This window comes from Anabas testudineus, chromosome 24 (genome assembly GCF_900324465.2).
Source record: "Anabas testudineus chromosome 24, fAnaTes1.2, whole genome shotgun sequence".
Taxonomy (NCBI): domain Eukaryota; kingdom Metazoa; phylum Chordata; class Actinopteri; order Anabantiformes; family Anabantidae; genus Anabas; species Anabas testudineus.
In genome coordinates, this window is record NC_046632.1 from 10903979 (window position 1) to 10925913 (window position 21935).

At 40.5% G+C, this 21935-nt stretch overlaps 1 protein-coding gene across 2 annotated transcripts in view; it reads right to left on the reverse strand.

The window, feature by feature from the left end:
• The window catches only part of stxbp5a (syntaxin binding protein 5a (tomosyn)), a 67646-nt gene that overhangs the window by 14780 nt on the left and 30931 nt on the right, over positions 1–21935 (reverse strand). For both annotated transcript variants that reach the window (XM_026341960.1, XM_026341961.1), the window contains exons 5-11: positions 16072–16206; positions 11538–11601; positions 10780–10863; positions 3575–3698; positions 2345–2423; positions 1546–1700; positions 132–204 (exon numbers count right to left, since the gene is read on the reverse strand). In XM_026341960.1, coding sequence (XP_026197745.1) covers positions 132–204; positions 1546–1700; positions 2345–2423; positions 3575–3698; positions 10780–10863; positions 11538–11601; positions 16072–16206 — 714 coding nt within the window. The remainder of the gene's footprint in view (positions 1–131; positions 205–1545; positions 1701–2344; positions 2424–3574; positions 3699–10779; positions 10864–11537; positions 11602–16071; positions 16207–21935) is intronic.

Here is a 21935-nt window from a genome sequence, read left to right on the forward strand (position 1 = left end):
ATCCAATACTGCATGCACCTTCAGAAAATGAGAGTAAGTTATAAAGTAAGGGTGACATGTGGTGTACTGTAAACACATATAAGTCAACTTTAATATTTGAGCCCACATGCAAGAAACAGAGTCAGACTCACCCATTTTGTGCAAGGTCGATCACCACCAAGTCCTTCTCTAGAAGGACCACCACAGCATAAGGTTCCTGAAAATCTGTACAGTGAATCATATGAAGACAAGTCATCCACCACACCAACTCTGAGCTGTTGTAATTGCTCCAGCGAGAACTCCCCTCCCCTGAAATCTGCAAACCACAGGGGAAGAATTCCTCCGATTTTATATGGCAAATGTTATTACCATATCTGTGCCCTGAAGATGTGAGGGCAGGAATGCTTAACGCTTCAAACCTATTAATCTATGTGATTTCTAACTCTGGGATATCGCCCTATTAAATATTTGTATCAGTCTTCTTCAGGAAAAGAATTTCATCTTCCACTATTCAACTTAAAATGAGACTCATAATAGATTTGAATCCTTGGTAATAAATGAATTGCAGAAATATTCCATGTACATACAGAATCTAAATAACATCAGCACATTTTTACTTGACCTATGCCATAATTACTTCTCTTTCAAGGATTCAAAGTGACCACGTGCCCAACAGAGGCAGTTTTGTGAGCTGGAAAGAGAAAATGTAGTTATATTGATTTCTGATTTACCTAAATATACAAGAAAGAAATCAGTGAATCTATCATTTATATTATAAAAAGAAAGAATATTGATGACAAATAAGTCAGACTTCTGCTCCATCCACCTCACCATCTTTATCATACAGATTCTTCACTGGCGGTTCAGACTCCTGCTTAACCTACTACCCTACCTACTATTTTTTTAGCCATATGGTTGCTGCAGAAAAACATGCTGTAAACAATACACTGACATATTAAGTTTATTCTTTATAGAAAACTCATCTAGCAGAAATGGTGCAACATTAGCATGCATTTGGAGTAGTACCATCTTCTGCTGAATGCTCCACTATATCCAATGATACATCCAAATACCCAACTGCCCATTATCAGATGAAATCAGCGGTTGCTAACATCAGGTTTCCCGGTGATATAACAAAGTCACTTTCATTACATAACACTCTAATACTGTACCCGTATATGTGCCAGATAATGCTGCACAAATTTAAATACTGCATTACATACACACAGATTCCCATACCATCTCTAGTTTGAGTGTTTTTTTTTTTCTCTTGACTCCTCAATACAAGAGTAAGATAATAATTTAATTTAGATGGAAGGCTATTGTGTACAAAGAGATTAAATGAAAATGTAATATTCAGTGTGTTGGATCATGAAACTGAAATAGGATCCTTCCCCTTGGGAAATTTCATATTTATTACAGAAGCACATTTAGACGGGTGCTAGAAATCCAACATAATAAAAAAAAACTAAAACAAAAAGGTATGAGTGTGAGAATCTGAGATCCACAGAAAAGACAATGACAGTTCTCAAAACAGAGACATGCACCCACCACAGACACACTTACCATTAGGGTAGGGTGTCTCACAGAGGGTGAGGAAGTCTACTATTGGATAGTCCATCTCCAGCACAGCAGTACTCTTCCCATGCATCACTGTCAGACAAGGCCGCCGGCCCACCGTATCATAGGACAGACCACCAGATAGGATTATGAAGGGCTCCCTGGTACGCAAACACACAAGCACAGGCATAAAAACTTGGCTGACTCTTTGTTTATGAATATATATTGTACAGCGGTGTGTGACATCATGGAAGTACCAACTACTAGAAACCATGAGTTAATGTAATTCATTGAAAAGTGATGACTGACTTGATTGATTTCTATTGGGACTGATCCCTACACACACACACACAAAAATAAACAACTGAGGTGGAGCTGAAGGAGAAGGCAGGGAGGAGTGCAGTTTCCGTCCTTCAGTATTACACTTCAGAGTCTGTTATCACTTACATAACAAATCACAGCCTAATGTGCAAGTATAAAGAAAGCCTGTTGCCTGGAAATTGTTGGTTCTGCAAGATTGACATGAGACTGAGCCGTGGGCAGCTCCGTATCCCTGGGCACATGCACATTTGTGACTCACATGATTCGATAATAGCTCTTAACCCCTGTAAATGTCTTTTTTTTTGTGTGTAAATAGGAATTTCCATACCCAATTTGGTGAATATCTTGGGCATGAAAACCCCTTTTAACCCCTGAAAATATCCTAACTGTGAAAAATTAAGTGTTTTCATGCTCAATCGTGTGTGAGTGTGCGTAAGTGTGTGTCAGTATATATCTTAGACAGAGAGAGGAAGAGTGACCCTACCCATTCCTAGTGGTTTTATATTCCACTTTGAGAATGGGTTTACAAGGCTCTGGCTTCTTCCCATCCTTGGGCTGTTTTCCTGTAACAGAATAAGCAGAAGTTTCTTTGGTTAAGTTTGCCAGTTCACGTCCTCCTCGCCTCCTCTCTTTTTCTTCCTTCTGTCATCTGACCCCCCCCCCCCCCCCCCCCCCCCCCCCCCCCCCCACACACACACACACACACACACACACACACACCAAAGCTGCACTTAAAATCAGCTCTGAACAATAACGCGGCAATGACAAAAACCTTTTCACAGAGAATAACAAGTGCATAGGCAGGGACATGAAAAAACAGGTATGACAATCGGGGATGATTTACAGAATCCATCTTTTCGAACCACCATGTGAGGAGTCTATGTGAAATAAATAAATGTGCACATCCATCACATTTATGCCTTCCTATGCATATTCTGGTCTGAGAATGCACAACATGTGGCTGGATATCTCAAAACTATTACTATGGAGCAAGGCCTACAGTAGGTTATACAAGCAGGTCTGTGTAATAAAGAACTACTTTTAATAATTACTTCTAAATAACAGATATCGAAAGAGACAATTAACAAAGAACTTATAAGCCTTACTTAAATCTGTCAAAGAAATTTGCATAATTGCTCATTAAATACCAAACTAATTATGCATGCAGCAGTGGGAGAAACAACAATTTTAAAAAAGCCTACGTGGTAAAGTCCATTCTGCAATCCCCTCCATGCAAAACCAACTTAACAAACTGGTTCTTTCATTTAATTCCCTTTTTTGTTTGCCTCGCTGACTCTCTCACTCTCTGTCCATTTGTTGCTCACACACTATTTCTATTTCTTCAGTGTCCTTCATGTGGGTGAACTGTCAGCATGCTCTGCGGGATAAGTAGTTATGTCGGGGGAACAGAAGCGTATGGATTAAATACATCTTCAAAAGAACAGACTTGCTGTGGGAAATAAACATAGCACCACTACTAATGGATATGTGTGTGAGGACAAAAAGTAAAGCAAGAAGTGAAGGGACGTAGTTGAACTGACAGTAATCCTCTGTCTGGAAAGAGGAAACGATGATGGGGCCATGTGTAGCGAGACTGTTGAGGGAGGGCTTAGACTGGGAGATGTGACACAGGTACTGTAGCTGAAAGCACTGTTACTACACATTGTACAGGTCTGTGTATGTGTGTGTGTGTGTGTGTGTTTCACCTGCTTACCGTGTGGGGTGATTGTCTGTATGGGCTTGCCCTGGCCTCTGACGTTCCAAATGGTCAGAGTTCCATCTGAGTGACTGCAAATGAACTGCTTGCCCTCGTGATGCCAGGCAACTGAGTGGATCGCCTAGGAAACGACAGACAGGAAACGAGAGGGGGAGTCGGTGGTTCAACAGGCCGAAACAAGTTTTGTTTTGTTTTTTTGCCGCTGCCACATGGTGCACAATGTCCTTATGAGGACTCAGTTGTGTACTCTTAAACAGCTGGTGAAACGGGACATAAAAAAAGTCTCGACCCCGACTTCAGAGAAATTCTTACATAAAAGCATTTAATTAATCAGTGTTGCCAAAAGGACCTGAATGTGCATTTAAGTAGGTCTGTTCCAAAGCAATAACAAGTTTAAAAGGAATAAAGTAGTCACAATCCTAATAGCTACAGTGTTTGGTGGAATTGCTTCGAATCAGGTCTTTAAAAGCAAAACAAAGCTAAGGAGAATTAAAAGGAGAATATAAGTGAGCAAACACAGGCGAGAGTTGGAGAGACTGTGCCCTCTTTGTCCTCGCATCTCCTCCGTCATCTGCTGGTGTAAGTCTGGTGCACGATGATTTATCTTCTGACAAGCAATCAGTGGAAAACACAAAGAAATCATGACCACCGCGTGCCAGTAAAGGGCAACTTTGCCTTTTGATGCACTTTTCATAGCTCATAATTAACCCCAGTGAATGTTTTGACATTAAGTAAATAAGATAAGGCCTGGTGATTCTGCGTGAAGCTCACAACAGCTTCCAAAGCAGTTTTACAGCGCTTGCCACTTCATAATTTTTTTTGTTTTGTTGGTGTTTGCCCAGGGGCATGTTCTTCCTAGAACATCTGCAGCATCAGTGATATGTCCCATCAGAGGCCTAGTGCTTTGTCACGGAAAATATTCTTCCAGAGACAATGTTTGGGTATATTCTCGTATCGATTGCAAGTACTTTAAAGGCTCTCTGCCTAAAAGCTTGGATGACCACTGAGGGTTGTTTCGGAGCTTTCTTTCCACTTTGCACTGTTCGGTATTTTGTGTTTCTGGCTAAAGCTCCACTTACTGTTTATGTGTGATCTTGTCACTGGTTTTCTGTGTCGCCTCCCCTCCCATATGCTGCACCTTATCTCGCATTGCTCATATGAAAAGAATGATTGCCTCTCTGCCGATGCCGATTCGATCACACAGTCAAGTCGGTCTCTTTCAATTGCAGCAGTTATATATTTAGGTGTATATACATTTTGCCTTCACTGTGTCATTAATCATGAATGGCGCTGCATGTCAAGCTCACTAAATGTGCTGAGTTATACAGAAAATAGCTTAATTAGACGGCTTGGGAAACCATTGTCAGCTTTAGTCAAAAATGACTGACGTTCACAAACCTACAATCCTATTTTCAAGCGCTCTTTGGTTATAGAGTTTCCTGTTCACAAGAATTGTTTCCTTGGAAATAATAAATAATTAGAGGCACGATGAGTAATGGCTTAGGTGTCTCATTTAAGGTGGTGGCGGATGTGCCCTCGTAGGCAAAGTGATGGAGTTGGTGGGATGCGGCAGCCTAGAAGGAGAGGTAGTTTGTCGGTGATTTGTTGCCAGGAGTGATTCACTGATGTGCAGTGCCAGGTGGGCTGGATGTAGTTATGACAAGGTCCTAAATACAGTTTGGTAAAATTCCTAGCATCCCACACTGGAACTAAACTGAATAATCATAGACTGGTCTTGACAGGGACTGAGTTGCAGAGATCTGTGAGTGCGTTTTGTCACTGCAACAGTCCCAGTAGAGAACGGTGCACTGCACTTAGTAAGAAAATGAATAGACTCATTCATACACACAGTACTCATCATATGAAACAATCCCAATTAAAAAGACTAGTTTCATGATTTATTACAGTAGGTTAGTTCTCACAGATTGGTCTTTGGATGATGAGAGAATACTGTCAACACACACACGCAAGCAAGCGTATCCACACACACACACAGATGAAAACACACCCTAGTTCACGTGAAAAGACAGAAGCAAACACACATTAAGATTAGTGATGGAAAAGAGACCCACAAAAACATACACATCACAGTCCTAATTAGACTGTCACACTGGGATATAAAGACACACACACAGAGACACACACAGAGGCTCTTACAGCAATGGTCATCTACTAGAGAAACATTCAACTAAAAAAGGATCTAAGAAGCATCTAAAAAAAAAAAAAAAAGCACTGAGATGCAAGTATGTCAACAATGATTCCAATGGGGACAAGAAATCCATTCTGTTTCCATTTTTGTTCCATCCATTTTTCCTGTTGTGGGTATTATATATGACCTAGAAAGTAAAAAAGCCCCTGTGAGTAACACTTTACCTTTTAAGACTTTTCTGTATAAAGACAGGATGGTGCACAATCAGCGGTCATAACTGAAGCACAACATCATTGGCTTGGTGGGTTGTGTTAACATGCTTTAAGTTCCTTTCTTTGCACTATACCTACAAACTAATCATGCATCACGCAACTCTAAGAACTTAATCTATATTTTGTTTATTGTTTTTCTTGTTTTAATGTGTATAACCTATTAACAACTGAAAAGCATAAGCTAGTGCTAGCTTCTGGTAGGGAACAAATAGGTGGTTCGACCTGTAAAGACTATTAAGGCTTTTTATATTGATGTGACCATCAGAGTGACGTAAAAGGAACGTTATCATCAAATTCTGTGTGGGTCTTGCAACAACATTTGTATTGTAAGAGGATCCAGTTCATCCTGGTGGATTCGACCACACGGGGACTGGCCGTCATATGAAGAATGATATTCTCTCCACTAATGGATATTACACCAGACTTGCTAAATGACCCATCAGCAATGAACAGTTATCTGTCGCTGTTCTCAACAGGTCCCAAGGGGGGGGAGAGAAAATACTTCATAATGAAGCCAAACTTGTCTCAGACAGTTTGCAAATAATTTGTAGCGTTTGTTTTTAATATTCTTAGACAACCATATGGGAGGGATTTACTCTACAAGGACATATCAAATAGAGTCAGCTGAGCTGTCCGTCAAGAGGAATACCTCAGGAATTTCTGGCAACGTATTCTCCGTCACAGAAAAACAATTGGAACTAGATTAACAATGTCCTATTAAACTGTTTACACCAGCTTGTTTTAAACATAACTGAACCTTCATCCTGCAAGCTGCCAGGTTATTTACTCTATGAACTCCAGTGTTAGCATATGTTAATGACACAAATTGCTCCACAGCCACAGCGGTTCGTTTTTTGTTTTTTTTTTGCTTAGAAATAAATGCTTAGTGGTTGTGGGAATTAGTCTGAACTTTTTAGTGCGCTATTGTTGGCCTTCAATAATAGCTCTGAGAATTGTGGGGGGGAAAATCAAACATTTTAACCCACTGTTGGTTTGTTTGTTTGTGCTGATTACAACATACAATGCTCTCGGAGCATTTGTACATGCTCTCAGAATATTGTAAGAGTGCACAAACGGTTTGTGGAGATCACAGTCCCACCAGAAGTAACCAACAACGTCTGCAAGCGAGTTACGGTGCTTAAACTGCTTATACCTTTCCATGATTTGACAGAGAAGAATATAGAAGAAGAATATAGATATAAAAATACAATGAGATAGAGAAAATAGAAAGAAAATGTAAAGGAATGTAGAAAAATGCAAATGATCCAATTGTGATGGAAGATACAGTACGAGATGGGAAGTTAGGCTGTTTGTATAAGCAGGTGTTGAGGTGACGTTGAGTCAGTGTGGGGTGGAGCAGGGTCACGGTGATGGATGCTCTCTGGCTCGCACTCACTGGAAACCCATACTGCTGAGCCACAGCTAATAATAGACGATCCACCGAAAGACACAGAGTGGAAGGCATGCCCTCTCAGCTCTCTGAGAGCTTGTAAAAAACAAAAGTTTTATCGCCCCTGCTGTATGTTTAAACTCTGCCGGGAACTTTTTGTTTCGTGGGAGCCAAGTTGAGTTCCCCACGTTGCTGACGTTTGAATGGGTCTATAACAAACAAAAGCTACCTTTATTTGAGTCAAGCCCAATCCATTATTCACCTTATGCACATCAACTTTGCAAATGTTGAATGAGAGTTTGCAAGAGTAATTAATTATGTGCCAAAAAACAAGAGCCAGGATTACCCACAAAAAGCATTTTCCCCTGTCCTGTCATATCCAACACCATAGACTGCTTTTCACTTGTTTATATATTCACAAATCTCCATCAGAGCTAAAATAACACTTCGAGACATGTTTAATCCAAAGTCTGAATCCATCACCGCATGGTTTGCTGGCTTACCCTGCTGCTGAAAAGAAGAAAAGGAAACGCTTTCTTGTTCATTTCAGTCAACAACTTTGATTCACGCCGGCAAGCTTCTAGGCAAAAAGTTCCAGAATGAAAGCACATAGCAAAAAAAAAAAAAAAAAGAGAGAGAGAGAGAGAGCGCCGAACAGAAAGAATGTAGCCTGCAATGGATATGATAGTTGTAAAATGTTATTACACCCTACTATAATGTTTTCTGAGACGGCATTCAGTGAATGACTGACTGCATCAATTAATCCGTGCTTTACAAATTGCATATACTTATTATTAATTATAGGTTTAATGCACATTTACACGAATGCACATACTGTAGGTCTGTACATCTATTTCATCCTCTATACATTAATAGTTGGAATTACAATTCTCATCTCCATGTGCATAAGAAGAAAATTACAAAAGTCCTGTTACGACCGTAAACACATTTCACTACGGATGTAACACAGCAGAACACCAGAGTTGTCTTCAGTGCCCTTGAAGGTTGGTCTCAAGCCAAATTTAACTTAAAAGTTATCTGACTTTGAAATTTATTTATATTGGCCAAGGGAGTAACCCCAAGACATTCCAAAAGAGACAGGAGAACAGTTGCTTTTTGCAGGCTATTTTTGCTTCGTCAGTGTAAATAATAGTGAGTGAAAGAAGGCGCAGCAGCCCCCCTCTTCGACTCAATTTTCCCCCACTCAACCCCCAGTCCCTGCAGAGGTGTAACTGTAGGGGTTTGAAGAGAAGAGACGAGCTCCCTTGGGAGACTCAATACAAGAGACTGTAGTGCCCTAGGAGCAGCGGGAGGATATTAGCTTATCTGGGAGAGGGAGACAGCGCAAAGGCAGGGAGACAGACAGAGAGAGAGAAAGAGAGGGAGAGGGAGAGGGAGAGAGAGCTGAACAAACTGAACATACAAAATCCACTCTCATTTTGTATCTGTGTAGTCCTCTGTGCCTCTTGATATCTCAGGGTGCTTACAGCATCAGAGTGCTGCCAGTGGGTTGAACACCAGCATGAGCGTCGACGATAATCTCATTATCTTAAAAAGGGGGTTTGGCTGTAAGTACTGTGGACACCACTCTGTGACCATGTACATGCTGACCGTGTGCACGTTTGACTGAGTATATGTGTGTGTGCCAACTCAATGACAGGTTTATGAATGAGATATGCTACTCATAGCCATATTCAGATCTCACTAGGACTCTAGACAATGAGTTGTGGAAGGTCAGACGGCACTCAGATAAAGATGAAACATGCATTTGTTGTATTTGGGTCAAAGACTTTCTGAATATCCAATTCCAAAACCACTAAACCACAGTGTGTCACACATGATCACATTAATACCACTGCCAGATCAAAGAACAATCCAAATACAGCAACAACAAACCCATCCTCTGACAGAAAACAGATATCTTGGATAGTGATATGTATTTCATTTATACACCTAGATAGATTCTGCTGTAGGTCTGACATAGAGTATGCCAGATCCAAAGAGAATCTGAATTTGAGCTAAATATTTATAAAAATATAAGTATACTTTATTGCCTCTGGTAACTAAAGCAACATGAATCTGCTTTAAAAAGGTGGAACCTTTCGCAAAATTAAGTTGCCCTTTTTATGACTGCAATATGCAAGAACAACCACTGCAACCTCATTTTGGAGACGTGAATATGCAGCATAATACTATAGTATTATTAAAATATGCATTTCAGTCATTAAAAACATTCACTTTAGTTGAGACTATGCACTAGCAAAAATAAACAGGTTGTATGATTTTATTTTGTCAGCCAAAGAAGATTAGATCCTAATTCTTAGTATCTAGGGAAGCAACTAATGTCTGTGGTCTCGTCTACTGAGCTTCTTCATTCTTCTTCCGGTCACATAGCACAAACCCAGTCAGTGAGTCCCCTAAAAAGTTGGCTGTAAAAGTCTCACTTGCCAAATCAAAACATTTGCTTTGTCTTCATTAAACACACATTAGAGCTGCTATGTCCAATAAAGACAGCCTTGCCACCCTCTACCTTACTCAGATAAAACAGGAAGTAGGAGACGTTTTGCTTGTGAGAAACAGTTGCACATAAGAAAAGAGATCTGGGTCTTCATTCACATTATTTACAAGTCTGATCCTGACAACATAAGTTTGTAAAAGTGTGCCATGGCTTGAACTGGCTCAGGAGATTTCTGAAGACCACAGAAAGTTACACAGTTAATGACATACAAAGGTCCGAGCAAGAGTAAGTAGTATAAAAACCTACAAGGTCACAAGAAACCCTGAGGTAACACCTTAACGGTGGCAGTATCATGATTTGGGCCTGCTTTGCCATGATTGATGGAACAGGGTATCCATCTATCAACAGAAGTTCAACATAAAGTCGACATTGCAGCAAAACAATGGACCTAAATACACACACTAGTTTTTCTACTAAAGAAAAGCAGACAAAATGCTTTTAAATTACCCAGTTAACATCCTTAATCCTATGGAATTGAAGAACTGAAGACACAAATTCACCTATATTCGCCAGATATATGTCACAATATTTAGGATTGCATTATTATTACAATAAACAAATCAATAAGTATAATTATTTAATTGGGTGCCCCTTATCTAGTAGTAGGACGTCAATTAAAATCGCATCACATATTTTTTAATGCAGAAATACTGAAAACGTAACTTGTTATTCAACTTGTCGGCTGTAGTAAACGACAGTACCTCAAACATCACATTTACTACACACACACAGACACACACACTGTATACAGTTCAGCTCATGAATATGTGATTTAATTCCCAGTTTCTGTATTAAAGATACTCTGTAGATCAGAAGTGCGAGGAATGACAGAAAGCTGCTGAAGACGAAAGGAAATAGAAGAGATTTGCCTACCTCATCGTAAGTGTAGCGATAGTCAGCCTTCTTTGATTTCAGATCCCACAGGACCACGATCCCAGACTCAAATCCAATTATAAGCTGGAGAGGAAGAGCGACAGGCAGTCAGTGAGATAGGTAGGAGAGATGACAGAGAGGAGATAGAATAGACCCCATGATGGGCGGAAAAATAAGTAATACATTTGACATTCACACACAGCATGAAAGGAAGTCAGGTGTAAGCAGACTACAGTGGCTTAGGGAGAAAGCGGCTCACCATGGTACACAAGAGATGACAACAGAAAATGCAAATAGATTTTTAGAATGTAAACTTGAAGGTTTGAGGACTTATTTATGCAACATACGTCAAGATTCAAATATGTGTCACTAGTGCAGATCGACAGAACATACTGTAAAAGGATGTATTTTAACTGTGCAATGGAAATGACCAACTCCAAGCTACAGCATGCATGAAAAAATGGTTTAACCTAGAGTATGGGGAGGGAAACCAACTTTCATAAAGTCTTTAAGCAGTTGCTTTGAGTACATTTACCAGTGGCAGTACATGTTGAAAGACCTTCTGCACTGATAAATATATATTTTAAATATATATTTTAAATATATAATGTATGGCTCTTTTATATGCAGTGTAATTCTGAGGTTGGTTGTTATTCATATAGGAATGAGAATGACACAATTTAACAGAGAAATGTACATGTACTATATATATCTAAGGTTTTATGTGAGTGTGTGGGCAGAAATATGCTCATCTTTACCTTTCCCTCATCCATGGGGTTGTCACTTATATGTACAACTGGTCCAGGGTGAGCCTTGGAGGACCTTATGAGCGAGACAAAGAGAAAGACAAAGGTAAAGATAAACAGAGAGTTCTGCTTTAAGCAATGATAACAGTGGTCAGACCCAAAATAAGACTCAAGTTCATTCATATTACATAACAATATATGGAGAGAGGTAAGATGGGAAACAGTTGTCTTTGAAACTGAGGAGTCCACTAGAGAGGACTGAGCTGCCAATCACTCCAAGGCTCTAAAAGGCTGTACAAAGACATAAGCTCAAGAAGGTTGAGATGGACGGCACTAACAGGCAAAACAGGCCCCAGTAGCTGTGTGTACGGGTATACGCGTTGGTGTGTGTCCATTTGTACGTCAATGAAGACGACATCATAAAATGCTCGACTGCTCCCTCCTCTCCCTCTTGTGCATGCGCTTTACCCTCCAGACAGCCTTATGTCAAATCTCACTCTGCGTCATGTGGCAGCATAATTTACCTAACCTGCACTGCCTTAAAGATATGATGTCAGCAGAGGAGCGCCAGGGAAGGTCACAGCTGAAACGGAGTGACTGTTAGAGCCTGAAACACAGCCCTGATGCCACAGTGCGAAGGCAGCCTGACAAGGAGAGGAAGAGGAAGGAGCTGCAAAAAAAAGAAATGTAATTCAAAAGGAAGCAAGGTAAGGTGAGGCAAAATCCTTGTTGTGGCACATGCCTTAGCAGTGGAGGGTTTTTTAATTCATCCTGTATTCCAACAGCAAAGTGCGGGACACATGATGTCAGTTATGATATGTTAAGGTTAAGGTACAAATATTGCGTACTGTGTGTGTGTGTGTAGGTCTGTGGGGAATGAACCCGTTTACACACATTCACATTGGGAAGACGACGCTTGTCTCCACCATGTAGATCACTGAATTTTAGAGTGATGACTTGTGTGCGTTAGAAGGTAGCAGTTAGTGGGCAGGCAGGCAGTCAGTTGTCTCTATATTTAGCTGTTTGTGCTGGAGCCTTATTACCTAAGCTCTGCTGCAGCTGGAGCTGTTGATTTATCTAATCCCCCTTCACTGCCTGTCTCTCAGCTAACAGCCGTCCAGAGCAGCGTGCACAAATTAAACACACATACACGCACAAATTTGCATGACAGCACAATTAAGGCACAACTTAACACCCAGCTCCTTTGTGAAACATGCACATACGAAAAGAAGTCAGTCTTGCTGAATTACAAAATGAAACAAATAAAAGCAATAAAGGCTTTGCTCTCTTTCCCTACATGTGGTTTCGTTTCCCTCGTTTCAACATTTCGTGTGCAATGTTCTCTGTGGTCTCCTGCGAGACGCGGTAACAAATCTGTTTTGCCGAAACCTGTTGTGATACAGCAAATAATTCTCACATGAACATATTCACAAAGTCCACAAATACACATTCAGGTTTGGAGATAAAGGAATCACCATGGCAACAGAGGCAGGATAGGCAGATTGCTCCAAAAAATCATCCATACTCTGCCACAATTACACAAACCCGCCCACACACACAGACACACACACACACATGCAGGCACACACAAACAACGCCTGCTTAACTACCCCAGCACGCTCCTGTAACCACACATTTGTGCCTGTGTAGCGATAATGACTCTGCATTTTGCATACAGAGAAATAAGGTCTTTAGGGATAGGGAAAATTTGGGAATATTTGCAGATACAGTATTTGTCAGTTAAGTCATGCATAGTACTGCTATTTGTTTCTATGCATGCTTGTCATTCTCACAAGATCATCTTGTGTGTAAGGTTCTCATTAAGTAACTGCTACAGTTAATCTAAACGCCCCATGTGATAACACTCATAAGGTAAACCACAATAACTCAAAAATGGTCCCCACTTTGAATCTTTAGTGAAAACAGTCATCAAATACAGTATACATTTTGATTGCACCAAATATACACTATATCAAAACTTCCCCCAAGCAAAACCTTTCCTACATTTAAGAAAATTGACCATAGCATCTAAATGGCTTAGTCAAAATCAGGTTACAGAGAGATAATAAAACACACTACTTTACATATGTACATATACAAAAAAAACATGCTGTGAAGTAATTGTTTCTGGGTGTGCAGGTGACGCACGGAGATGTTTAGGCAATAGGATGTGGAACACCTCATTAAACGTGAAAATATATCCTCACAGTAAACATACAGAGGCACACAAATAAACATCGAGAGAAGGTATGGTTTCTTATATCATACATGTACATCAGTAAGAGTATACCTATTCATAGGCTTGAATAAATTCACACATGCACACACACGCACAATGTCCTGAACATCTGGTGTCACCGCAGGTGACACTCGGAGGCAGCAGAGGCGCAATCACCATGACAGCGTCTCCGCGGCAACATGGCTTAAACAGCCCATTTGCAGCACACCCATACCATATGTGGCCTCATGTTACCTCAGTAGACTGTGACTGGGAGTGTGTTAATGCACCAGAGTTTATGTAAAACACATAGAGTATGCGAGGCTATCTTGTTACCATTAAGTATAACTTCTCAGCTAATCATACATAATTGTATTCTGTAGCCAGTGACCATCTAGTTGAATCAAGTAAAATCACAGACATGCTGTGGAGATGATGCCAGCAACACCTCATGTAGACATTCTTGATTATATAGTCCATACATGCAAAAAAGGTGTGCATCATCTCAACAAATGAGGCCTTATTAGAATTTCATTAATGCCAGTAGCAACGAGTGAACTATAGTGACATTTGGTTTGTTGTGTACTGTAGGACATGTACAGTAGCTTGGAACAGTGGTGTGAGTCATATAGGGCCAGGCCTGGGGGCCAAAAGAAGATGATCTGGCCGGCACCCACAAAATGCTAGCTCCATTCAGCATTGTTAGTGAACTACAGTAGTGTCCATGGATGATTAACCCATGAACTAGTTTGAAAAGTAGGTTTGCAAGTCCAACAACTACTGCTTTTGAGGACAAAGTGGCTAAGTGGCTTCTTCTTGTGTACAGCTTGCAGCTTAAACCTAAATGCAATCAATGTACGATGATATAAAACAGATAACAGCAGCAAACCCTCACATTTAAAGCACTGTAGCAAGCAATCATTTGGCATTTTTGCTTGATAAATGGCTTAAACAATGAATCAATTCTAAACATTTTAGTTGATTAATTTTCTGTCACTTGACTAATCATTAACGGCTCTAATTGCAGCTAATGTGGATCAAGTGCCACCTTTTCCTGATGACAGCAACACAAGAGAACAATGGGAGAGGTAGAGAAGCTCCTGCATCTGGGTGGCAACGCTCCTAACCCCATAGATGGCAGAGACACACAACACACATACACATCTCCGAGTTGCATCAAAGCAAACCACAGAGACACACTCAAACAGATATGCAAACTGAGAGCATCTGTAACAAATCTGGGAATCAGTTCCTGGCTCTGCCGCCATATTCGAGTCATAATATCCCACAGAGTGGATGTGACTGAGTGGGTGATTGAGGGCTGGACCTAAGAACATGGATACTTCATTTGCACAGGAGATCTATTAACTTTTCCTAGTGTTTTGTATGACATCACAAGCAGGTCTGGGTTAGAGAAATGATGGTAACGGTAGAAAATACATCTGGGTGAAGGTGAAGGAACCATAAAGGTGAACGAAAAGGAAGGAGTTAAGCACAGCAAGTGGAAGTTATTGTTTGTCCTTTAGTCAAGAAGAAGCCCATTATCTCTTATCTTATCATCCACATCTAGTCTCTATCTCATCATTATCACTCTTTACCTTCCTCTTCTGCCCTTTTTTCTTTAATTGGAAATCCTTTCCATTTACCTTGATCCTTCCATCTACCTTACACTCTGCCCTCTGTTACCTGCATTTACTCTTCTGTCACCACTCCATCCCTCTGCTCCATCACTCTCTTCTCTGAATGCCCTTTTCCCCCGGCAAAAAACCCTGTCTCATCCATTCCACTGCCGTCTCTTCTCTGTCATACACTCTCCCTCCTCTCCTCCTCTTCTCTCTCCCTCTCCACCACCACTCACTCGCCTTTTCTTCCCTGCAGCCCTGTTGACGAGACGAGACGTCTGTGTGTACCATACACTGATCTCTGCAGACACCTGTTCCACCCCCTCCCTCCCTCTTCCTCTTTTCTATCTCTCTCGCTCCGTTCACACACACCAACACACACATAGACACACATTCGGACAGGAGGGGTCGAGAAGAAAACATGAAGCAAAATGCTCCAGTGAATAATTTAGGTCTCTACAGCAGGGAACCAAAATGGAGCCTGTCAACCTGACAGATCCATTGAAACAGCAAAGAGACAGGTCACTTGCTACCTGGAGCCCGATACGATGCCGGAAAATGATAGACTGGCTTTTATCTCATTGCATGTAAACTGCAATAACCTCTCATGAGGTAAAACGCTGATTTCACAGCATCCTTCCCAACTTCAGTGAGATAGATGCAACAAACCCTGGGATTAGCAGGCGATGCACATTTGAACACTTACAGTTCGATGGCTTTGTTCCACATGATGACGTAGCCTGAGAGCATAAAGGACTCCACATTGACGATGTGGACGTTTCCTCGTTCTGTGCCAATGTACAACCATTTACTCTGGAAGGGCAGGTGGCAGAAGGTTATCCTGCAAAGAGAAGAAGAGAAGACAAGTGTTAGAAGAGCAGCAAGGAGCAGGAGCGGTCGGAAGGGAAAGCTCTGACAAAACAAAGAAGTTGGATACGAATGGCAGAGAGACACACGCTTCCTGAAAATCACTCAATGTCCCGTTACAATGAGAGACAAATTATGCAAAAACTTTGAGAGGATTATTTACCACTCCGTCAGGTCGAAGCAGTTGAGATGAGAGTGGCAAACCAAAGAGATTTCTGAGTCATTCAATCAGCCCCTTCTCTCCAGACCTACAGGATACACGAGGGCAAAGAGGCACCCATAATTCTCCTGTTTTCATCACCACCACCCCACCATCTCCTCCTTTCATCCATCCATCAGACTTAGGTTTAATGAGAGGTTATAAACCTTTCCCTCCTTAACTATGACTATCCATTCATCTGCTCATCCCCTTTTCATCGTTTTTTTTTTTTCTTTCATCCACCCTCTGATTCAACCTCCAATCTGTCTGAGGAATAATAATGTACAACCTCTATGTTTCAAGGTCATCCAGCTCCTCCAGTGATCCTTTTAATGCTGCATAGTGGTTTGAGCTACACCTGTGGACTTTAGCAGTCTATAAGACACTGTCCCAGCTGGGAGAACCTTTCCGAGCAGCACATCAAGTACTTGGTTATTTGAGAAGTGAAAAAATAAAGCGTTAGACACTACATTCAGCATCACCAGAATATTTCCTGGAGTCACTTAGCACAACAAATGTGATATTATAAAAGACTACATTGACATAAACAGTCATGTGTTTTCCACTCAAAATCCAGTTGGTGGCATCTTTATGGACAAGATTTAACAGAACTAGCGCTTAGTTTAAGACCAGGGCCTAAGCAGTGTTCCTGGACAGCCGACCTATTTCCACTGCTTCAGTGACTTTTTAAAATTCCATAACAATATAAACCTCTTTTAAGATAGTGTTGCATTAGCAGATAGAAATCAGATTTTTATCTCTATTTATATTTATTTATTGGATTAGAAAAAAAAAAGGGAAGGCAGGAATTATGTTTCTACTAAACATGTTCACCAAGGTCGTTTAGAGGTCCAGATATTATTGTATTTAATAGCTGTGTTGAGCAGAAACGTTGTATTGCATGAACTGTATATACACACAGTACACTTCACACACAGCAAAATACAGATTAGTGTAAACATACTGAATGTGTTTTAATTCTCAGAGCGCTTGTATCGCTCCCTCTCTCTCAGTCAATCTCACACTCTTGCTTCAGGCCTGTATTGAGAGTAGCAGTCTTTTCAATACAGTGACACACACACACAACCATTTCCTCCATCGTTCTGTAGTCATGCACGAATAGATTCGTGTTTCTGAACAGAAATGCTACTCTACTTGACAGGAATCTCATCCACACAGTCGACACAATGTGCACTAAGAGACACAAAGTAACACTTACAGCGATGCACAGTGATGCTCCTGCGCTTTTCAAGTTCACAAAGTTATTTCCATACCTTAACTAAAAGCTCTGTTGCCCAAGATTGCCATGAATGTATATAATATTTAACGTAAGTTGAATAAAAATCAACTCCGGAGCAATAAGCACGTTGACTGAGCATGGTTTTTAGGAAACAGGGTTAAAGGAGTGTGAGCTGACTTACTGCACAGTTGGTTATTAAGAAAGACACATTAATACAGACTCACTTAAGATGACTAAGAGTAACATGACTTTTCATGACAACTTGTGGCGTCTTTATATCTAGTAGACACACTGTCTACTGGATTTAATGTCCTTTTCCATCTGCACAAACAGATGTGCCTTGACTACTGTATGTATATGAGGGCTGGAGTGTGTGGATCTGTTGGATTTTAGGGAGACAAAACACAAAACACCATACATGGGTTATAGATAATTGAGAGTGTTTCTCAGGAACTCATTTGAATTAGTGCATTTACATCTGTATTGAATGTGAATATGTTGTATATGTATAATGTGTAGTATAATAGGTTTGATGTGTGTATGTGTGCACATTCAAGCTAATTGACTGTGTTCTGAGAACCTGAGAGGGCCAACTGAGAGGTAGTGTCAGGAGCATAATTACACAAATTTGCTCACAGTTTTTAAGTGTATGTGTGCTTCTGTTTCCCTGTGTGTGTGTGTGTGTGTGTGTGTGTGTGTGTGTGTGTGTGTGTTTGCGTGTGTGTTTGCGTGTGAGTATGTGTGTCATCGTGTTCATATTTGTCGTGTACGTGTGTGTCTCCCGCTAAAATCTCCGGCTTTAAGTGGTCACGACACACAAAGGCAGTTGCCAACTTGCAGACAGACGCCTGCCACACACTAACTACACAGAGGGCCGGCAATATGGGACAGTGGTTTGCTGCAAATTAACTAGCACACAGCAGAAATTTGAGAAAATCACTTGTACAACAGGGTGTTATGTGATGTTCTTATCATAGAGGATCATTGTTACAAAAGAGCCTGCATGTCATTAGAAAGTCACCTGTTTCAAAACTTTGAAATAATCTGCCTTCATCTAGCTGCTTTTTATGGACATTTATTAACTATTGCCCTTCAGCAAAGCACTGACAACTTTGTGATGAATGGCTGACTAGATAATTATGTTAATTCAAATATAAAATATAAATACAGTATACATTGAAAAATATGTATATGATAATGCTATGTTACCTTATTTGGCTGTATGGCATTTACAGGATCCGCACATCCAAACACATGTACTTATAGAGCAATATAACTGAGAGTACTGATATTTTATATTTTATTTTGGCACAGTTTAGATAAAATTCAGATAAAGAAAAAGGAGATAACTTAGTAATTACTGAGCAACTATAACAAAATGTGGATTAGCTGTCAAATACCCTTTAGACATTAGAAGAATTGTCTACCGCTACAGAAATATCAAAATACATATCAAGCTGAAGATGGTGGTGTACTGTATTCATTTGGCACAGCTCCAATCTGGATAGAGGAGTCTGTTCTAATCTGAGAGGCCACAGACCCCAATCTACCCACAGGGTCTCAATTAAGAAGAATCTAATCTGATAACAGATAGAAAAAAAAAGGCTGTAGGACATAGTTTGTAGTTTCAGGGTCTTTCTCAAAACTCCTGCACTGAGCTTGTGAGTCCTGCTGGTATCAAGCCTGAGATTCAGGTTATGCTCTATAAATAACAATACAGTATAGTAAAACAGTGTGACGCCGCTCTGTTGAGCAGCTAAACCTAACTTTATCAAGTATACAGGTTATAGCAGAATTTCCTTAAATCTGATGAATGAGAAGGTAAAAGTGCAGAGATCGGGTCTAATCTGTGTTGTGTGTGTGCATGTATGTGTGTGGTGCTTCCCCCTGCTTATTATTTTCCATTATATCAGCCTGCGTTGACGATAGCATCCACATCTGCAGTGCATTCCAGAGAGGCCATACGGTGACAAGAGCATCCTACGCCAGAATGACTCGGCAGGATTTCTTTTGCGCTCCCTCCATCCCCACACTCCAGCCCACAGACTGACTCACTGCTCTCTGGCTGAGGCCCAGTCTGTCTCAACTACTCCTCTCCTCCCATCCCTCCTCTTTCCTAGTGCCTGTGAACTGATGTGAATGGATGCTGACAATGAGGGGGGGGCTTTCTGCAACACTGCTTTCACCCATCAACTCACATTCTGATCAGGGTAAGAGAGAGAGCGGAGGGAATGAAGGTGGGAAAGAAAGGATCTGTTTGGAATATTGGAATAGGTCGTCAGATTATAGATAGCTGAAATTCCAAATGCATTAAAAAGCAAAAGTTAGTGGAGCACATACAGTTTAGATTTTTTGTTTCTAAAACTAATGTATCTATTAAAATAGGAGCCAGGAGCTGTATCTTGTTCCTTTTATTGTAAATTAAACATACCTCTCTTGTTGCTGCTAATCATATTTTTGGACATTGGAGAGAGCCAGATTAGCTGTTTCCCCCTGCTCTCACTCATTACACTAAGCTCAGCTAATTACCTTAATTACTTTGCCCGAACATTCCTGTTCCTCAACATACAGGTAAATACCAAGCCACTAAACCCTTTTGTGTGAAAAATCCATGTCTGTATCCACACAGAAATATTTAGGCTAGTTTGAAAGAGAGGGTTTCATTCATTTTATTATAACAGGCTGTGTTTTGTTTGTCTGCTGTTGCACCCCAGTAGGTTGTTGTTGTAGCAGTTCTGGTTGGTTGACTCTCCTTTGGTTGACAGAGCACATGTCTACCTTGTCTTCTACAACCTGACAAGTAAAAGTCAAGCTTTGTACAAAAAACCACAAGAAGCAAAGGCAAATAGTTGTAAATGATACTTGACTAAGGGTGCTATTTTCCTGAAGTCATATATCACTTTTTGTTGAGCTTTGCTGGTCCTACAGGTACAGGTTTGGAAACCCATTTATAATCGAGTCAGGTCATCAAAATTGCACTGTGCCACTTAATTAGTAAAAACACAGCCTAACCTGCACAAATCAGACACTGATTAAAATAAAACTGCATAAAACCTGCATTTGGACCTAAACTAAAACATATACTGTTCCTAAAAAACATCTGCACCATTTCTTAAGTATATTTTACAGCCATTCTTAGCGTCAGATGTCATTTTGATATGTAATCTTTTAATAGCCATTTCAAAAAGTAACCTCTTGACATCTTTTGACAACTACTGTATATTAAAAAAACTAGATCCAGACAACAAAGAGATGTGCACTACAGAGAAAAAAAGCAGAGATAAATAAGTAAATACAGTGGCAATAGAAACTATGTGAACCCTTTGGAATTTTATGGTTTTCAGCGTTAATTTCTCATAAACTGTGATCTGCTCTTCATCTAAGTCAAAAGTATTAACAAATATAATGTGACTAAAATAATAACACAAAACAATTCTGCTTTCAGAAGATCTATGATCAAGAATTTATGATTTACATGAAGCTGGAAAGGGTTACAAAGTGATATCAAAGGCTTTTACCAGTATGGTGGAGGAAGCATCATGATTTGGACCTGCTTTGCTGCATGAGGGCCTGGCCAGCTTGCAGTGGTTGAGGGAAAGATGAATTCCCAAGTGTATCAAAAAATTCTTAAGGATAATGTGAGATAATGTCTGTACATCGGCTGAAACTCTGTAGAAGTTGAGTGAATGAATGAAAACGCCAGAGCATGTCCACAACAGCATGGCTCTAGAAAAACAAAATCCTCCTTTTGAAGTGGCCAAGACTTTAAGAGAGGCACAGACATGAGACGTCTAAAGAATATGACAGAGCTAAAGTAGTCCTACCAGGAAGAATGGGTTAAAATTCTGCTAATGCTGCAAAGGGGGGTCAACCAGTAATTAATTGCAGTGTTGTTTTGGTATTCTTATTTTAGGCACATTATATTTGTTAATACTCTTGACTTAGATGAAGATCAGATCACATTTTTGTGACACATTCATGCAGAAAACCAAAGGGGTCACATAGATTTTCTTGCCACTGTATTTGTAGCCTTCAGTGCCAGAGAAGATCTTAAAAGCTTGTCAGAGTGCAGGACACTTGGCCAAACAATGTGAGAGGAAAAGCTGAAATAAGATGGGTCAAACAAAGCCCTGATGGTCCCATTAACTCTGGAGGCTGCTCCTTTGGGACAGCTACTATAATGGCTACGGAGGGCTGCAGGTTGTGTATTTGCACACAGAAACGGAAAGTGAAGTGCTGGGCTGCAAACACGCATTTCACATGT